This window comes from Sceloporus occidentalis, unplaced genomic scaffold, assembly GCF_023333645.1.
Source record: "Sceloporus occidentalis isolate IW3139 unplaced genomic scaffold, rSceOcc1.0.p SCAF_5, whole genome shotgun sequence".
NCBI lineage: Eukaryota > Metazoa > Chordata > Lepidosauria > Squamata > Phrynosomatidae > Sceloporus > Sceloporus occidentalis.
In genome coordinates, this window is record NW_028316985.1 from 130,017,983 (window position 1) to 130,036,227 (window position 18,245).

The window sequence follows — 18,245 nt, forward strand, 5'->3', positions numbered from 1 at the left end:
AACTCATACTTATGGCAACACTATACTGTTTTGTTTTGTTTGTTTTGTTTGTTTAGCAAGATGTATTCAGAGATTTGCCATTGCCTTCCTCTTAGGCTGAATGTCACCCAGTGAGTTTCCAGAGGTGAGCAGGAATTTAGACTGCTGTTTCCCAGATTCTGTAATCCAACATTCAAACCACTACACTGCACTAGCTATCAAGTTGCCATTAGCTGCATTTGCTGAAGCAAAACCAAACTAGCTAATGAAGTATAAAGTATGGCCAATGAGATCTGATTGAAACTGCCACTTACCAAATAGGAAGGAAATGAATCTTACTGCCATAAATCCAAATCACTTTGTTGGACACATTTTTAGTGTATACAAATCTGTCACATTGATCTGACATACAAAGCCATGAGAACAATGCAAATAAGAACACACATATAGAGAAAAAAAATGCTCCTTTGGATTAAAGCCATGAACATATTAAAGAAATACAAGAATAATCAAGTTGAGTTGGAGGTCAGCTCAACTTAAACTACACAAACACATTTGTATTATTTCATGACTGGACATCTTGCAGTAGTGCTGTAATTGTGTATTCCTGCATGTTGTGGTTATACTAGATAGTATTTGTGACTCCTTCTACTTCCAATTCTACTTCCATTTCTAAGTTTGATGACTTGAACCACTGAAAGGTACCGCAATCGTGATGAAAAGGATTGTTCTAATTTAGGTTTACAACTCAAACAAGCCCATCTCACCATGGTTCCTCACTTAATAAAATGCTCTATTGCCATCTTGTGGTAAACAGCAGCATGTGCCCACTTTTTCAAGGCTTAATTTAGGATCAAATGGTGAGCAAGCTTTTAGTCTTCAGGTAAGACAGTGTATTCATAAAAATCCTGGTGGATTCTGCTGGTGGGGAAAATTCCTCTAACATCTTTATTAAAACACTCAGTTTTCCACTTCTGTTTTAAGATGGAACAGAAAAAGTTATATAAATTACATTAGGTTAATACTGTGCTTAAATACAAATAGGTTCTCAAACTGCTCCTAAGGCTACTGCAGAAAAGAAATTATTACCCTGGGGTTCCATGTCAGTGAGGTGATGAATCCACTCCTGGTTTCGGTTAAAAAAATAATTTAAAAAATTCACTGCCTTCAAGAGATCCTTTAAAGTTTTGGCCAAAATTTGTAGTGGATTCACTGGCCCTGACATGGGGTCTCCTAGCTCCAGTGTCAGTGTGAGAGAATCAGAAAACAATAAACATAGAGGAAAGACATGTAGCCTTTATAGTCATAAAGCTGGAGATTTATTTTATGAAGTACATCAAGTTAATAAAACCTGAATAGTATCTAATGGTGAGAGAGCATCTTTGTCCCATGGGCAAAATCTATCATTAGGCTACAAGTTACAGTTCTTCAGCTCTAGGACTGACATCTTCTGTAATATAACATTTCTAATCATATTGAGATCATTACAAACTTCAGTGCAGCTTCATCACCACATACTGTAAAATCCTATCTTTTGCATCCTTTAGTTAATCAGGGCAATAGTATTGCTTCAACAATTACCAGATTAAAGTAGTAGGGAAAATATAGTGTACTCCATTGTACTCCAATGCTAAATGTCATTTATTTTATAATGGCCTTTTTCCATCTTGAGATTAACAATGCTGTAGGACTGCAGCTCCCATAATCCACAGTCAATGTGGTCAGTTGCAAGAAATGAAAGAAGTCATAGGGGTCAAACAGATGGGCAGAAAAAAGAAGCCCAAAGCTGCTTCTTCTGAGAGCGGACTGAAACCCAATTGACCCCTCCCAAGGCAGCCCACATGCCATGACTGCATGGCACAGTATCAAGCCACACTGCTGGATAATTGTTTTTTTAAAAAACTCCCCCCCCCTCCACCATCCATGCACACCATCACAGGACACATCGCCAGTGACTGTGTGGGGCCTAGAGGCCACCCCATTGGATGGCCACTGGTGGTGCACAGTTGCACCTGCGACCCTCACCAGGACATTGGCAATGCACAATCATGCCACCTTCACCACCACTCCCTTAACCCCATACCCGTTCTTGGACTGTCTGGTTTGTGCATGTTGTACTTATATCCATTGGAGGTGTCACACTTTCCTTTTGCATTGTCTTCCTGACCACTGGCTCTGTCCTGTTTAAATGCACACCTGTACCAGTGCATTTATACGTTGTTTTAGATGGAGCTCTCCTTTGAGTGATCAGGGCATTTATATGCATGTTCGAAGGTGCAAACTTTGTGTACTAGAGATGTTTACTTCTTTCCAGTCCAGCTTTTCCTCTGAGTGGGCACAGCATGGTTTCCAGCCACTTCAGGGGCATGCTTCATCTAAGTGCGATTCACCCAAACTGGCCTGAAACCACTTCTTTTGACCTGTCTGTTTGAAGTCATACTCAGACAGGCTCTGGGGATTAGTCTATTTTTTTTAAAGTAATACACACCCCTCCACACACACACACACACACACACACACCACTTGGTGAAAGGACTCTCTTCTTGAAACAATCCAGATCAGTTCTGGAATTTGCATCTGCCTGGTCTACTAACAGAAGTTATTAATAAAATGACATGTTTTGCATGCAAACCTGCAGCCACCTGCCCAGAAAACCTGGAAAACTGCTGAAGTCTTTATGAAGGAGCTGCTCATGTAAGGTAGCTCCCCAGATATGGTGCTACACATCATTCATATTCTTCTTTTTCCCTACTGCATGCAATGAAGGGCAGTTCCACACATGAAGAAAACAGGTTTGGTATTTAAAGATAACCCATACACCATTTCCCAAAAAAGGAAAATGGCACACTTGTGTTTCTTTTATGCTTGTTTTCAAAAGCCTTTGAAAAGTTTTCCTTCTAGTAGCAAGTACAATGACCTCTCCTTGGAAACCAAGATGATCAAACTGAGGCTGTTGTACTTTGGCCAAGTTGTATGTGATGATGAATGTTCCTCCTCTTTCACCAGGAACAAAGGGCAAGATGCAACAGTAAAATCAAGTAGGGTGCAATGGCAATAAGATATCCAGAAAAGAACTAATTCTTTGCTCTTGTACTGGCTGCTGTGGCAGGCAACCTGTCTCTTCAACAGAAAACCAAACTACTAGGGGGCCGGAACAGTTCTAAAATCCACTTGTATGTAAGTCATGGACAATGGGTGGTCGGTCCTCAAGTACAGGAGAGTCTGGCTGGCTCATACATAATAAAACTGTTTAAGGCATGACAGCACCCAACTTGTGTAGATTTACCCTGTAAAGTAACTAAGCTCCCTTTCAGCATTATAGTTCGCCAAACATGACTATTTACACAACTATTACAGTGGATCCTTGGTATCCACTGGATTGGTTTCAGGACCCTCCCATGGATACCAAAATCTGTGGCTGCTCAAGTCCCATTATATACAATGGTGTAGTAAAATAGTGTCATTTATATAAAATAGCAAAATAGGGGTGATGATGATGATGAAATAGGGGTTTTGATTTTTGGAATTTTTGTTGTGGGGGAGGATATTTTCAAGCCGTGAATGGTTGAATCCGTGGATACAAAGGTCTGACTGCACAAAATTAGAAGAGGACTCTCCACACAAGCAACGTCAAGCAATTATCAGGAGAGATTCCCTTCCTTGACATTATCTGCCAATGGGAAACTATTGACATTTGTTTTTTGCACTTATCTACATGTTTATACTGGGCAGCTAGTTGACAAGATGGCATCACTCTGTGATATATCAGACTATGCAGATACACTCAGAAATCCTATTAAATGGGATGTGTGGGTACAGGATTAGAGCCCCACGTGGTTTCAGTGTAAGCATCTTTATATACTATTACTGGATAAAACTAGCAATAGGTTAATTCTATTTCGCTTTCACTCACACACAAATATATTTTCATGTCTCTACAAAGCGACCAATCTAAATGAGTTACCAGGAAAACATGACTCCTATCTAAAGAGATTGCTCTTCTTCACCAACAGCCCACATGGCTGTGAATGTGTGAAGTAAAACTCTTTTATGTGCCTTGCATTTACCTGCCAGCTGCAGCAGATGATCCCAGGTTCTTGTATTATGAAGAAAACTTCCCCTTTATTTTCTTGCACCATGCATATTCCTTTAAGAAGCCTCCCCCTGCTCACCATCTTTCCTAAGTTAAATAGCTCTAAACACAATCAACGTACTTCAAAGGGAGGTTCATCCAACTCCTTAATCATTTGATTGCCCTTTTCTCTTTTACAGCTCTACAGTCTTTCCGACAAAGTGACTACAGTATTTATTAATTTAGGCCATTTTATACCTGAGACATCTGCCAAAAAGGTTCCCAAGGTGGCTAGAACCCATATGCAGTATTATGTCTGTTGAACCTATATAAGGATGGCATATTGGCAGTGTCTTCATTCCTTTTCAATTATTCCTAATATAGAATTTGATTTTCTTACAACAGTTATATGCAAGATTTGCCATAACCCTAAGAACTCTTCCTTTGGTTATACATCCAGCTCAGATCCCATTAGTTTATATGTGAAGTTGGGATTTCTTGCCCCAGTGTCCAAATGTCGCACTGAAGGACCTAGAGATTTCTAGACAGAAAGCTCCACTAGGCTTTTATAGCTCCTCTGGTGCAATTCTATGGCCAATGTCTGGCAGATGTTGACCACAGAGTTGCATTGAGGGACCTAGAGATTCCTAGAGAAATGTTTTTTCAGTGTTTTTGTTATTTGCGGCTTTTCCACATTGACGGGGGTCCTGTGTTGCTAACCCCAGTGAATGTGGAGGGATGAGTGTATTTGACATTAATCCTATTTGTTCAGTGTTTGATTAAAACAATTTTGGTAAAACTTAATTGCATGTTTGCTGAACAGTCTGAACTATAAAACATGACCAGATTTTATAGGGCAACTACAAATCTAAAAGGGAAATCCTCTGGCAAAGAAACTGAAGTTTGATGCTTATGGACCTTAATTAGTATGTGATTTGAACTATTACATATTAAAAGAATTCTTAATTTCCAACATTCCCTAGCACTGAGCCAGGACTGTTAAAGTGTCAGAATTCCCAAAGTGGTCAGATAACTTTCAAATCATAATTTTTTAATTCGCATGTGGTTCCAACTCTCTGCCCATTCATACATTCGGAAAATCAAGTTTCCTCTGATAAGCAAGAGTGTTTGCTGTTAAAAGCTGTGGAATATTCTGGCCTGTATGCACAGTTGGCCTTCAGGTAAAGGTGACTCTAACTTAACAGGACATAGGAACTCATTTCAAGGAGTCATTTGATTTTTGCATTTTGAAGGTACATATACAGTTCTCTGGAGCAAGATAAAGTAGGATGGTTGGACTGTATGAGAGAAGTAGTAGGAATTTTATAAGTAGAGAGGGATGATTTGAAAGGGTCAGATTGGGTAGGCATTGTATAAAAGAAAAAAGAATGAGACACAAGGAAAAAGGGATTTTAACAAGGCTTCTCTTTGGCAGGATAGTCTACATAGTGAAATTAAGCTTTATTTAAAGTACAAATCACTCTATGGGTTGGAACTCAAATTCAGTAAAGGACGTTCACAGTAGAAAAGTTTCCAGTCTTCTCTCCTGGCCAGCAAGTCTCTTAAACAATGTGGATGGAGCTACTAATGAGTCACACAAAATCAAGTTGACTTCCTTGTGCTCCATCCTGAGCATCAGAAGCTGCTTCTCTACTCCCAGCTCATTTGCAGGCAGCTAGTTTGCAGAAAAGTGACAAAAAGCTTTTAATTTATGAACTTCCTAAATTTATGACCAGACTGATACATTAATGTTTGCTTTTTTTAATAGTATTGCTTTATCCTATCCATTTTATTTTTATTTTAAACACACTGGTCAGCATCTGTTCATTCAACTTATGCAAAACTTCTGTAACTTGCAAAAAGGTGCTACATCTTTCTGCTTGCAGAAACACAGTTTTCATCCTAGCATGAATATTGTATGAAATACCTTGCTTGGGTACATAGCCCTGCGCAAATGTTTTCCAAAATGATTACAACTTCATGTTCATGTTCAGGACTGCTTGTGCTAGCTTTTCTAACACTTGTGCAAACACTAGTGGAAACCACTGCTACTTTTAAAAGTACTCTTGTATTTTTCCCACCACCATTTATTTATTTGGGTTATAGGCCACCCCTTTCTTCTAAAATGGGATACAAGGACCCCGTTTTAAAGATCAATTATAATATTCAATAAGTTTTTAGTATCTCTTAAATCTTTTATATAGTGTCTTCATAGGAGGATATCATCTGCTGATAAATATTTTACGCTTGATGTTAAAGCACAGGTTGTGAAATCTCAAGAAAAATCTATCCCAATATATAATTAGGAGACTGAAGGGGTGAGAATGAACTCTCAGTACTCAAATCAAACAAGCTATTTTCTGGTTTCAAAAAGTTTTATTCATAAGAAAGGTTTTTCTTGTCCCAATAGCCAACATAAAAACTTTTAGCCCAAAACTTAAGCAATTAATCACCTTTCCTTGAGATTTCAATTTAATTTCTTTAAAAATTAAAACAAACCCAACCAAATCTTTTCCCTCCCTCTGCTTAACCTAAAGAAATTCACTTCAGTATCTTCCAACTGCACCGGGTGGGAGAACAGTGATAAAATTTGTAATATACAAGTATAAAAATATGTTACTCAAGGTTCAGCATAATAATTTAATAGCTTTTTGCTGTTTTGTAAGTATCTGGAAAAGGAACTGATACATGTCCTGCTCCTGTCACAAGAGGTAGGATGCCTGCATTTGGTACGACATTCCATGAGAGAGTCAATGTGACGTTTCTGTTGCCCCTGCAATTTGAAAAGAACATTAGCAGAAAAAATTGAATAATGAACGTAATGACTGCTATGATACAAGCTAGAAGGCTTATGAATTAAGAAATTTTTTTTTACAGTTCTGTAACCGTATTTGCTCAGCTGTGCTTTGTTATACATGATACTCAATTCTCACCCCTGTGTAAAATTCAGGAGATTTTAATCTTTCTTTGGAAGAAAGCAATTGTTGTCATCTGAAGAGGAAACTGCTTTATTTTCCTCCTTTTCTTTTACATAGGTTCTTACATTTAATAATTCTATTTTACATAACATAATATTCTCATACAATAAAGATGATATTCCTTTGATATAACTGTATTAACTGTTACTAAGCTTCCTGTATTTTTTGGTTTGTGCGACATTATTCTCTTTTTTTTCCTCTTTATTTTCTCATTGAAAGAGCTCTCTCTCTCTCTCTCTCTCTCTCTCTCTATATATATATATATATATATATATAAACAACATATGCATCATTTTTACCACATGATATTCCATCTTTCCTTTCCCATCTGTTCGAAACAAGTTACCTATTTGTATTGTAAAGTTCTACCTTCCGTTATAGTAACATCTTTATGCCTCGCATTATATACCAATTCTTTGTCTGGTAAGTTTCCTCAAGCCCACAGCACATTAATTCTTTCCCATTTCTTTTGGAATTGCTGTTCTGTTTTACCATTTATAGTCATTGTTAGTTTGTCCATTAATGACAAACCATTTAGCTTTCATATCTATTCTTCAAATAATTGGGTATTGCAATACCTCGTGAAGGTTAGGTGGGCTGCTGTAATCATGTCTAAAATAACGCCTATCTCTTTTTGGTTAAGTTTCCCTTTTATATCCTCAGTAATGTTTAATTAAAATAATTCTGGCTTCATCTCAAATTTAATCTCAAAAATGGCTTGAATTTTTTTTTATAAAATATAATATGATATAATATAATATAATTCAAGAAATCCACATGCAGATTACAAATTTTTCTCATCAACAAACTATCTCGCTGAATTCAAAGACATAGCCATGTTAATCTGGAATATCAATATGCAAAGAGATCTTGTAGCACCTTTGAGTTTAACTGAGCAAAAGAAATTGTAGCACAAGCTTTCATAGACTTGGTCTACTGAGGAATCTACATCTAAGGAAGTAGACAATGTCTACAAAAGCTTATACTACAACTTCTTTCACTCAGTTAAGTCTAAAGGTGCTACAAAATTCCTTTGCATATCTCACTGAAGTACTTAATATGCTTCATCACACTGAAGGCAAAACCTCTTGCCATCATTTCTAAGCTTTTTTATCCCACTGTAACTGTTCTCAGTGCATCTTGCTCTCCATCTTATGCTTCATGTCCATTGATTTCTCTTCTTCAGCCAATGCAGGTTAATTTGTGCTGGTGGGTAGGAAAGGGGAAACAACTCCAAAAGATATGTAAACCTTCCAGTGTTTTCCAAATGGCAAAGGCAAAATACTCATACATGTGGATGCAGGTGACAAATTCTGCACAGTAAGCGACACCATCTTTAGCTGTATGCAAAATCTGCTATACTGACAATAATGTGCAAAACTGTTCTTCTTTAAGAAAAAAAACCATTTTGCCTTTAAAGGGAAAGATATGTCAACATGACTGTATTCCTGTAATTATACTCTCTGTTAAAGACTTCTCTCACCTCTAGAAATGAATATGTATCACAATTACAATATGGCTACAAAACAATACTGAATGAGGTTTTACTCACTTCAGACCATTTCCATCATCAAAGAAGAAATATTTTGATTTCATATCTTTCAAAAGCAATTTTGGGTTATCTCCTCTCAAAATGATTTTGTCCCAGAGGACAACCTGGTTCAAAGCCTAAAATTAAAGGTACAATTAATTCACAAGTTAATCCAATGTAAACTTGCAAAAACAAAACAAGAAAATACACACATCCCGAACAAGAGAACTGAAGACATGGATAAGCATGCTTGAAGAATTAAATAATTAAGCATTCTGAAGTCAACCAAGCTAATTTGCACCTCTTGGACCAGTGCCTACTCTGGAACATATACATGTAGATTAGTTTTAAATGCTTCTGCCACATGGTTCAGCTACTTTAAATCTGACAAGGTGAATACATTTTGATTTTTAAAAATGGTGTATTAGTTTTAAGCTGCTTGCAGCAGCTAGAAATCACAAACAGTTGAAACTGCTTGTGAAAATCGCCCCCCCCAAGAGAATGGAAGGCAGCCTGATTTGACAAGTATTTATACACATTGGGAAAGACGAGAATATAACAGAAATGCAAAGCATGCTAAGTGTGGTGATAGATGAGAAGTACAAGCCTTAATTACGTTTTTTTAAGAATTATTCAAAAGGCCATAGGAGGGTTATAAGTACAGATCAAATACAATCACATAACTAGTTGCCTTCATAACACCACAAGACTATTTATTTCTTTCCCTTTTTTATACCCAGAGACTGAAACTACCCAAATAGTTAGAAAACTACTACGTATGAGATTGCTGTATTGTTCTGACATAAAACAAGTACAAATTTTTGTAATGCAACTACAAATTCTTGTTTATTCACTTATAAATTCATACTTACATTGTTCTTTGTTGAATATTCTGCTGATAAATACAGAAATAACTGTTTCACATTCCAGTCAAATATACTATGAAGATGTGAGGAAGTTAAGGAACCCATAGAATATGAAGGTTTGTTTCTTTTTTTAAAAAAAAAAAATGTTCCATGTATCTGAACAATTCAAGCTTTTTTTAAAATTCCCTTTAAAAGGCATTAGACCACCTGAAAGCTGTCTCTTTCAGTTACAGGGAGGCCTTCCCATTTGCAGGGCTTTTGTCCACCCCCCTCACGGATGGGAAAATACATGGAAGCTCATCAAGCTTGTTCAGTATTAAGCAGTGGGCAGCAATGTCCATATGTCCATGTCAGCACAGCTGCATTAATGTGCCACCAATGAGCAGGTTGATCTGCCAGAGTTTTACTCTATGGATGGGTAGCCCAGTGATACAGTATATAACATCTGACATCTTTTAAATCTAAGTTTTGGATCTCTCTGGACCAAACGATTCATTTAATTTGATCTTGAATTATGTACAGGAGGCAACTGTTAGTATTATTGTTTTGATGAAAAATAGAATATCCTTTTCCAAATATACTGCTTTTACCTGGACTTTTCCCTGAGTCCCCATCCCTCTAATTTTTAAGTCTCTTCCAAAACATACTAGCACCGTCTTTTAAAATAAGCAATGTCCACTTATTTTGAGAAGATTCTTCAGTGTTTAAAATGTTGCTTGAAACACAATTTCAAATCTTATAGCCAATAAAAACATGAGAACTACAATAGCAAATGGCTACACAACATTGATATTGGGTGCTTAATAGGTACTATGCAAGTTCAACAAGTTCATTTTATGTATAGGATATGGATATTTTGAGAACTGAAACTCCATGCCTCCTGTGTTATGTGTACTGGAATTCTAAGACAGAATACAAGGACTATGTATCTGGCACTGGATTTCTCAAATCCACTGTTGACACTGATAAGAGTTTCTGATATGATACAATGGGTCCTTTACACTCTCTGAGGTTAGGGGTGCAGGGCTCCTGCGAAAACGGAGGGAAATCGCTAATTAAAAAAACACCACCTTTTACCCGAGAGAACACCTTTCTAGAAATCTCTAGGTCCTCCAGTGCAACTCACAGAATATGGAAGAGACTGCCATGCAAGAAATGTAAATCAAAGCATCACCGACAGATGGCCATCCAGCCTCTGTTTAAAGACCTCTAAGGAAGGAGACTCCACTACGCTCCGAGGGAGTTTGTTCCACTGTCGAACAGCCCTTACTGTCAGGAAGTTCTTCCTAATGTTGAGGTGGAATCTCTCTTCCTGGAACTTGTATCCATTGCTCTGGGGCCTAGTCTCTGGAGCAGCAGAAAACAAGCTAACTCCCTCCTCAATGTGACATCCCTTCAAGTATTTAAACAGGGCTATCATATCACCTCTTAACCTTCTCTTCTCCAGGCTAAACAACCCCAGCTTCCTAAGTCATTCCTCATCGGGCATGGTTTCCAGACCCTTCACCATTTTAGTCACCCTCCTTTGGACACACGCTCCAGTTTCTCCACATCCTTTTCAAATTGTGGTGCCAAGAACTGGACACAGTATTCCAGGTGGGGCCTGACCAGAGCAGAATATAGTGGCACTATTACTTCCCTTGATCTAGACACTATACTTCTATTGATGCAGCCTAAAATCGCATTGGCCTTGTTCGCTGCCAACATTGGGCAGAAGCTGATCATATATAACTACACTGGGGGACTTATAAATGCCTAGAAAAGTGTTTTCTTTAGGAATCTCTAGGTCCTACAGTGTGACTCTATGGCCAACATCTGGTAGAGTTGTGCAGGAGGATTTAAGAGATTCCTAAAGAGAATATATTAATCAAATCCACGAAAGACAAAGCTACAAATGTGGAGGGCCAACTGTATTTGCCTAAGAATGGGGGACACTTCCTGGTAAAATGTTTTCATCAGTGCAACTGGGAGGAAGACAATTTCCCCTTCCCACTGTAGCCCCCTGACCACCCAAAAACTTGCTCTGGAGGGATGGCATACTCCCTAGAGCAAGTTTTTCAGGTGGTTCCAGGGGCTAAAGAGGAGAAAAAAAGGAAGTCTCATTATGCTGCTGCTGTCATGACAACAGGGTCTATTGTATCTAGGTCATTAAACATGTAGTTGTAACTAAGAAGTCCCATTAGAACAGTGCAAGCACTTGGAACAGGTATGCATAACATAAGGCCAGGCCGACTTCAAAAGACCCCAAAAGAACTTCTGAATTTGTTTGCACTGGTTCCCACCTTTTTATAGGAACATCTCCAACATGGAGGTACTTGACTACAGTGAAGGAGGAATGGATGATCATCTGCCTTCCAGATTCCAAAATGCATGGTGACGTTAGCATCAGTCTGTCTGTCTTCTCACAGCCAACCCGCCCTAATTTTCCATTCTATCCAAAACTCTCTCAGTATGGGAATTTAGAGTGAAACCATGTGAAGCTCAGCAAGAGGCAGGGGTAATAAACCCCTAGGGATTGGGTGAGAAAGAAGAAATCGCAGCAGAACAAAAAAACAGGACTGAAAGGGGAAAATGAGGGAATTAAGAAATCAAGAGTACAGGCTATGGGAACGAGACCAGGGAATGTGCTAAGTGACAACAAAAAGGAGCTAAAAGGGATTAACAGAATTTAACAAGTTTTCTTTCATGATCAACACTGACAACCGTACCCTTCATAAACCTGTTAAACTAGTTAAAAGATACTTGTGCCTAGCAATTCTCTGTGCAGATGTTGCATGACACCACAGGATTGAAAGGGAGGGAAAATATACAGCTAAGAAGGAAAGCAGAGGAACTATACAAGTCTGTAATCCACTCAGTCATGGTTAAGAGATCCAGAAATCTTACATTTGCTCAAATCCTAAGAGTACACCGCGCTGTTGTAAAAACCTCAACTGCCAATCTAGCACTTTAGCTTTTAACATCTGCAGCAATCTTATCGCGCATTCTCTGTTCTTACATTTTGCTACAACTAACCTTGAAGATACTCACAAATATTTCATCTTTTCAGCCTTCTATTAAAGTGTACTTGAAAGTAGGATTTATATTCCAGCTGTACTCGACAGTTACCATTTGTTCTAAAGGATATCTGCACTAATGTCAAAAGTAATGATTCCAAGGTCACTTCTTTCTCCTGGGCCAGTGAAATCTTCTACATTTTTTCTAGGGGAAAAAAAAAGATCCATATTCAGTTTTCTTTGAACAGTAGTTAACACAAGATCACATATATGTCTACAAGGAAAAGATATCTTTACTCAGAGTGGGGAATAATGGGGATCACATAGCCAATATTATTGTATATCCCTTGTAATATATAGTTCAAACAATAATGGGTAAAATTTAAAATTAGCTTCATTTAAAGCATGATCAGAAAAAATATATAAAATTACATTAATAACTCACAAATTTGGAATTATTTTAAACAGTAATATAATTATAGTGGTTTAGAGCCAAATTCAGATATAATCTCCCCAGAAATTCAAATTTCAGGTCAGAAAATATACCGTACATGTAATTATAATCCCAGATTTAAGTATAAAAATTCAACTATTAAGATGTTCAGATATAGTCATTAAATGGTAAAGGGGAAACACTGTCCCATCCTCAACTTCATATTGGCATTTTAACACAGGAATGAACTGGAGGTTTCTAATCCGAAGACATATATTCTTTGGTTTATTACAAGAAAGAACAGAAGTCCAAAACGTTCTCATGTGACAAAGTTTTCACAAAATATTATAACATATTGTAACAATTTAGGAATTTTAATTTAATAAAATCCTTCCTGATTTGTGGATTCTTTAAAATGAACTTAGAATTGGGAATACACCTCTAGATTAGTACAAGATTAGGTGACTAATACATGAGATTTCACAGCTGACCAGTGTGTAATTTGGATCCTATGATATTAACTTGTGGAAGTAAAGTTTTCCCGCCCCTCCAACCCCATCTATCTGTGACCCATAACTAGAAAGAGTTTAAATTTCATTTTCCAAACTCTCTGGATATCCTAGCTGAGGTTATCAAGTAGAAAATTACTCTCCAATGTTCCTCCTCAATCTTTTCTAGCAAATTGTTCATCATATATAGTGCTTATCGTCATGTGTATTCCCCCGCCCCCCCAAAAAAATATTCTTGATTTCATCAAATCACCACATATGGATCCAAGTACCTTTTGCTTTTTAACATCTCCAACATTTATTTTGTTGAGTCTTATATATTTTTGAATTTTTTTTGTGGTGTGAGATACCAGCATTGTGCCATTTTTTAAAAGTTTTCTTTTATATAGTATTGTTTTTAAATTATATTGTTTTAAACTTGCTGTTCGCCACCTTGAGTCCCTATATTGGCAGAAAGGTGAGATATAATAATAATAATAACAACAATAACAATAATAATGCCCATGAGGGATTCCAGAGGCCAATGATCAAGGAGTTAAATGGGAATCCAGAAGCATCACTCTCTGGGATCTTCCCTTCAGGAAAGAATGGATCCACTATTAAACTTTGGTCCAAAACATACTGCAGAAATAATCCAATTTGAGACCACATTAATTGCCCTGGTTCAATGCTAGGAAATTCTGAGAACTGTTAGAGAACACTGGTGCCACAATAAACTACAATTCCCAGGATACACTAGCACTGAGCTAGGGCAAAGATACCATGACATCAAAAGCCACAGAGATGTACAGCAGAAACTTCAATGACCGATTCTCCTGCCGATTTATTTATTAAGTACCCTTTTAGGACTAGTAGTCCAATCAAACCACTGTGGGCATGCAATGCATTAAGCAGAACACAATTTGCATGCTGGGGAATTAAGAAGCTGGGTAAAATGTTGGACAAAAACATGACAAAAGAAGGTAAATTATGACCCCTGTGGTTTGGGGCTACATTATTTTCCTTTACTTACTTTCAGAAGCTGTAACAATTGTGATATGATTATATTTTGGCAACTGTCCTTACCCAGATGACCCAATATATGAGAAGTCCATAAGCGCATTCTCCATGCATTGCCGTAACTTCATTAGAGCAATATAACATATCTTAACTGCATATAATGCATCAGATTTCAAACTCACAAAGTAATTTATTCATGCGAGATCCTCCTTCCTAGCTCCAAGCTCCACAAGACACATAAAATCAGCATTTGAGAACTGCAAATGATTTTAATGATATCTGTGCAAGTACTCAGAGTAAAGCTCACTCTTAATCTCTCCAAAAACAGGGCTTGCTTTTGTTAAGTAAAACAAAGAAAAGGGGAATTTCTGTTACAAAGTACTAGTGAACTCCTTTTCTAACCTGCTTTTCTAACCTGCCCAAGGAAGAGCCACCTATCTGATGTGTGCTAGCCCCGAACAGCTGAGTTGCCTTTCCATGCACACCCCTAAGGGAGCCTGGCAGCGAAGGACAAGAGCTCGTGTTGTTTGCTCATTGGCTCATGGAAAGGGGAAATGAGAGAACAGGAAGGAAAACTCTACAGGCTGCTAAGAACAGAAGCCATGCACAAGGTATGAAATTAAAACTTTAGTGGCCCTACAGAGAAGAAACGGCAGCAGAAGCATTTGTAAAACAAGCAAACAATGCAAGCTGATTTTACATCAAGGCCCCTTTAAGATCCATAATTGCAATGGAGATGTGAAAAAGAAGTCTATTTTGGAAGATAGTGTGTGAGATTATGACACTTGGGGCACAGCGTTCATCCTATCAAGGTGCTCAACATCCCACTGTTAGTTGTTTGTGGGGTTTTCAGGCTATGTGGCCATATTCTAGAAGAGTTTCTTCCTGACATTTCTGCTGTTCTTCTAATCCTACTGTTAATTATGCCAGCTGCTGTGCCAGGAGGCAGAAGCTGGTGATGGCGTGGCACAATCCATAACCAGGTTAGAGGAGGCTGTGCCAGGTTTCAGGTTATCCGGAAACAAAATATGGACTCGTTCTGCACTTTGTTGTTGTTGTTGCTGTTAAATGCCCTTGAGTTAAAGACACCATTCACACTATCCCCTTCATCCAGGATACTCTACACTGGGGTTTTCACTGAGTTTTCCTGAAAGATCCGCATCTTCAGCAGTGTGAAAATGCACCTGAATTGATTTGGATTGATCTGTTTCATTCACAGGAATGGAGGCAGCTCCCAAAATGATGGCATGTGTGCATAACACAAGGGTCAAAACGATCAACTCATGGTGACAGTTGTGGGTGAGACATCTCCAAGACCCTCTATCCCAGTGGTCTCCAAACTGTGCCCTTTAAGAGATTTTGGACCTCAGCTCCCAGAAGCCTCAGCCATGTTAGGCAACAGTCTGGGATTCTGGGAGCTGAAGTCCAAAATCTCTTAAAGGGCACAGTCTGGGGGCCACCGCTCTAACCTCTACCGCCCTGCTTTTAAGTCTTGCAGATTCATATTAGTGTCCTTTCTGACTGAGCCTAACCATCTGGCATGTGGCCTTCCTCTCTTGCTACTGCTCTCCACCTTCCCCAGCATCACTGTCCTTTCTCATGTTCCCTTCTCATGATGTGTCCAAAGTACAAGAGCCTCAGTTTTGCCATCTTGGCTTCCAGGGATACTCCTTGCTTCATCTGCTCATGGACCCATTTGTTTGTCTTTTTTGGCCATCCATGGCATTGTTTCCTTTCTAGCGATTCATTTCCCCTCATGATGTGGCCAAAGTACGACAGCCTCAATTCAGGCTGCATCTCCACCGCAGAGTTAATACAGTTTGATACTGCTTAAACCAGGGAGTAGTGGTGATTTTGAGGTTACTCCTTGTCCTACACCAGAGTAAGATATTTTTTCTTAATGTTACTCCTACTTCCATAAAAACCTCTTACTCTTTTACTCCTTACCCCTACTTCCCAATCCCGGGGGGGGGGGGGGGCCTGGTTGCTTTGCAAGGCTGGTGTGTGTGTTTGTGTCTCTCTTTGCCTCCCAGTCCCTTCCCCAGTGCAATATAATGACACTGTTTTTTGGTGTTTGCATGTACAATATGGTCACAGGAATAAGGAGCAACAAATATATTCTGTTACTCCTTATTCCTACTCCTATTCCTGTAAAAACCTTACTCCTTTATTCCTTACTCGTACTCCCCAGCCCTGGCTTTAACTCCCAGTGTTCCCTATGCCCTGGAATTCTGGGATTTGTAGTTCTGTGAGCTACTCAGCCTTCACTGTTAGGGAGTTCTGGTGCCGACACAAACTACAAATCCCAGGACCCCATAGCACGGTGCCATGGCAGTTATAGCAGTCTCAAACCGCCTGGTTTCTCCATCCATCTTGGCTTCCACCTGAGGAGGCATTAAAAGGGAAGGGGGTCCTCTTTCCCAGCAAACACCCTGTAAGGCTCGGCTATGGAAACCCAATGACGGTTGAGTTTGAGCAAGCCACACTCTCTCAGCCTCAGGGGAAGGCAATAACTAAACCTCCTCTGAGGAAACATGCCAAGAAAACTCCATAATAGAGTGGCCATAAGTGGGGAAGGACCTGAAGGCACACAACAACAACTACAACAACAACGAACCAATGGTCACACTCTCTCAGCCTCAGGGGAAGGCAATAACTAAACCTCCTCTGAGGAAACATGCCAAGAAAACTCCATAATAGAGTGGCCATAAGTGGGGAAGGACCTGAAGGCACACAACAACAACTACAACAACAACGAACCAATGGTCACACTCTCTCAGCCTCAGGGGAAGGCAATAACCAAACCTCCTCTGAGGAAACATGCCTAGAAAACTATAGAGTGGCCATAAGTGGGGAAGGACCTGAAGGCACACAACAACAACTACAACAACAACGAACCAATGGTCACACTCTCTCAGCCTCAGGGGAAGGCAATAACTAAACCTCCTCTGAGGAAACATGCCAAGAAAACTCCATAATAGAGTGGCCATAAGTGGGGAAGGACCTGAAGGCACACAACAACAACTACAACAACAACGAACCAATGGTCACACTCTCTCAGCCTCAGGGGAAGGCAATAACCAAACCTCCTCTGAGGAAACATGCCTAGAAAACTATAGAGTGGCCATAAGTGGGGAAGGACCTGAAGGCACACAACAACAACAACAACAACAACAACGAACCAATGGTCACACTCTCTCAGCCTCAAGGGAAAGCAATAACAGAGGAAATGTGGCAAGGAAACCCTATAGTAGGGTAGCCGTAAGTGGGGAGGGACCTGAAGGCACACAACCACAAAAACAACAACCACAAAAACAACAGCCACCAGTCCACCATCAAACCCCCAACAGCAAAACCAGTGCCCCCCAAACAGTGCTCTTTAAAGGGTTTTGGACTCCATCTCCCAGAATCCCCAGCTATCGGCCGTCATGGCTGAGGCTTCTGGGAGCTGAAGTCCGAGGTCTCTTGCAATCAAGGGCCCGGTCTGGCGCCCGAGAGGAAGAAGCCAGGCCCGGCTACCCACATCATGACCCTGGAGACGGCGATGCTGACGGGGACGGTGCGCTCCTTGAAGGCCGTGGTGATGAAGCAGCCGAAGGTCAGCGCCGCCATGACGCTGAGCGAGAAGGCGAAGAGGGAGTTGGCGCGGGTCAGGACGGTGTTCATGGTCTCTCTTCCTCCCTCGCAGAGGCGGCCCGGGAAAGGAAGGCCAGAGAGAGCGGGAAAAGCCGCCCGGAAGGAAACAGAGGGAGGAAAGGCAAGCCACGCCCCTCGGCAAACGCCGTACGCCTCGGCCCCGCCCACCGACGCCAGGGAACCGTCGGACGCGCTTCTTTTCCCAGCAAGCCCTGGAGTCCCAAGAGCCTCGCGGGCTTCCGTAGC

At 39.8% G+C, this 18,245-nt stretch overlaps 1 protein-coding gene and 1 long non-coding RNA gene across 2 annotated transcripts; both read right to left on the minus strand.

The window, feature by feature from the left end:
* Nucleotides 1–6,407: 6,407 nt before the first annotated feature.
* Nucleotides 6,408–18,145, minus strand: SPCS3 (signal peptidase complex subunit 3). The gene is made up of 5 exons (XM_089525440.1): nucleotides 17,887–18,145; nucleotides 12,552–12,627; nucleotides 9,433–9,507; nucleotides 8,582–8,697; nucleotides 6,408–6,824 (listed from the first exon to the last, which is right to left on the minus strand). The coding sequence occupies exons 1-5, from the start codon at nucleotides 18,027–18,029 to the stop codon at nucleotides 6,692–6,694; spliced, it is 543 nt and encodes a 180-aa protein (XP_089381566.1). The 5' UTR covers nucleotides 18,030–18,145; the 3' UTR covers nucleotides 6,408–6,691.
* Nucleotides 9,563–12,545, minus strand: LOC149312819 (uncharacterized). The gene is made up of 2 exons (XR_016281308.1): nucleotides 12,457–12,545; nucleotides 9,563–10,455 (listed from the first exon to the last, which is right to left on the minus strand). It is a non-coding gene; the product is annotated as an uncharacterized LOC149312819 (long non-coding RNA).
* Nucleotides 18,146–18,245: the final 100 nt, after the last annotated feature.

What these genes read in the sequence shown, in the direction of transcription:
- SPCS3 (XM_089525440.1), bottom strand. Translation starts at nt 18,029, where the DNA reads ATGAACACCGTCCTGACCCGCGCCAACTCCCTCTTCGCCTTCTCGCTC. An exon ending in CTTTTGACATTAGTGCAGAT is followed by an intron (nt 9,508 to 12,551) that starts ATCCTTTAGAAC and finishes ACTTCCTCACAT; the next exon opens with CTTCATAGTATATTTGACTG. An exon ending in AATATTCAACAAAGAACAAT is followed by an intron (nt 8,698 to 9,432) that starts GTAAGTATGAAT and finishes CTTTAATTTTAG; the next exon opens with GCTTTGAACCAGGTTGTCCT.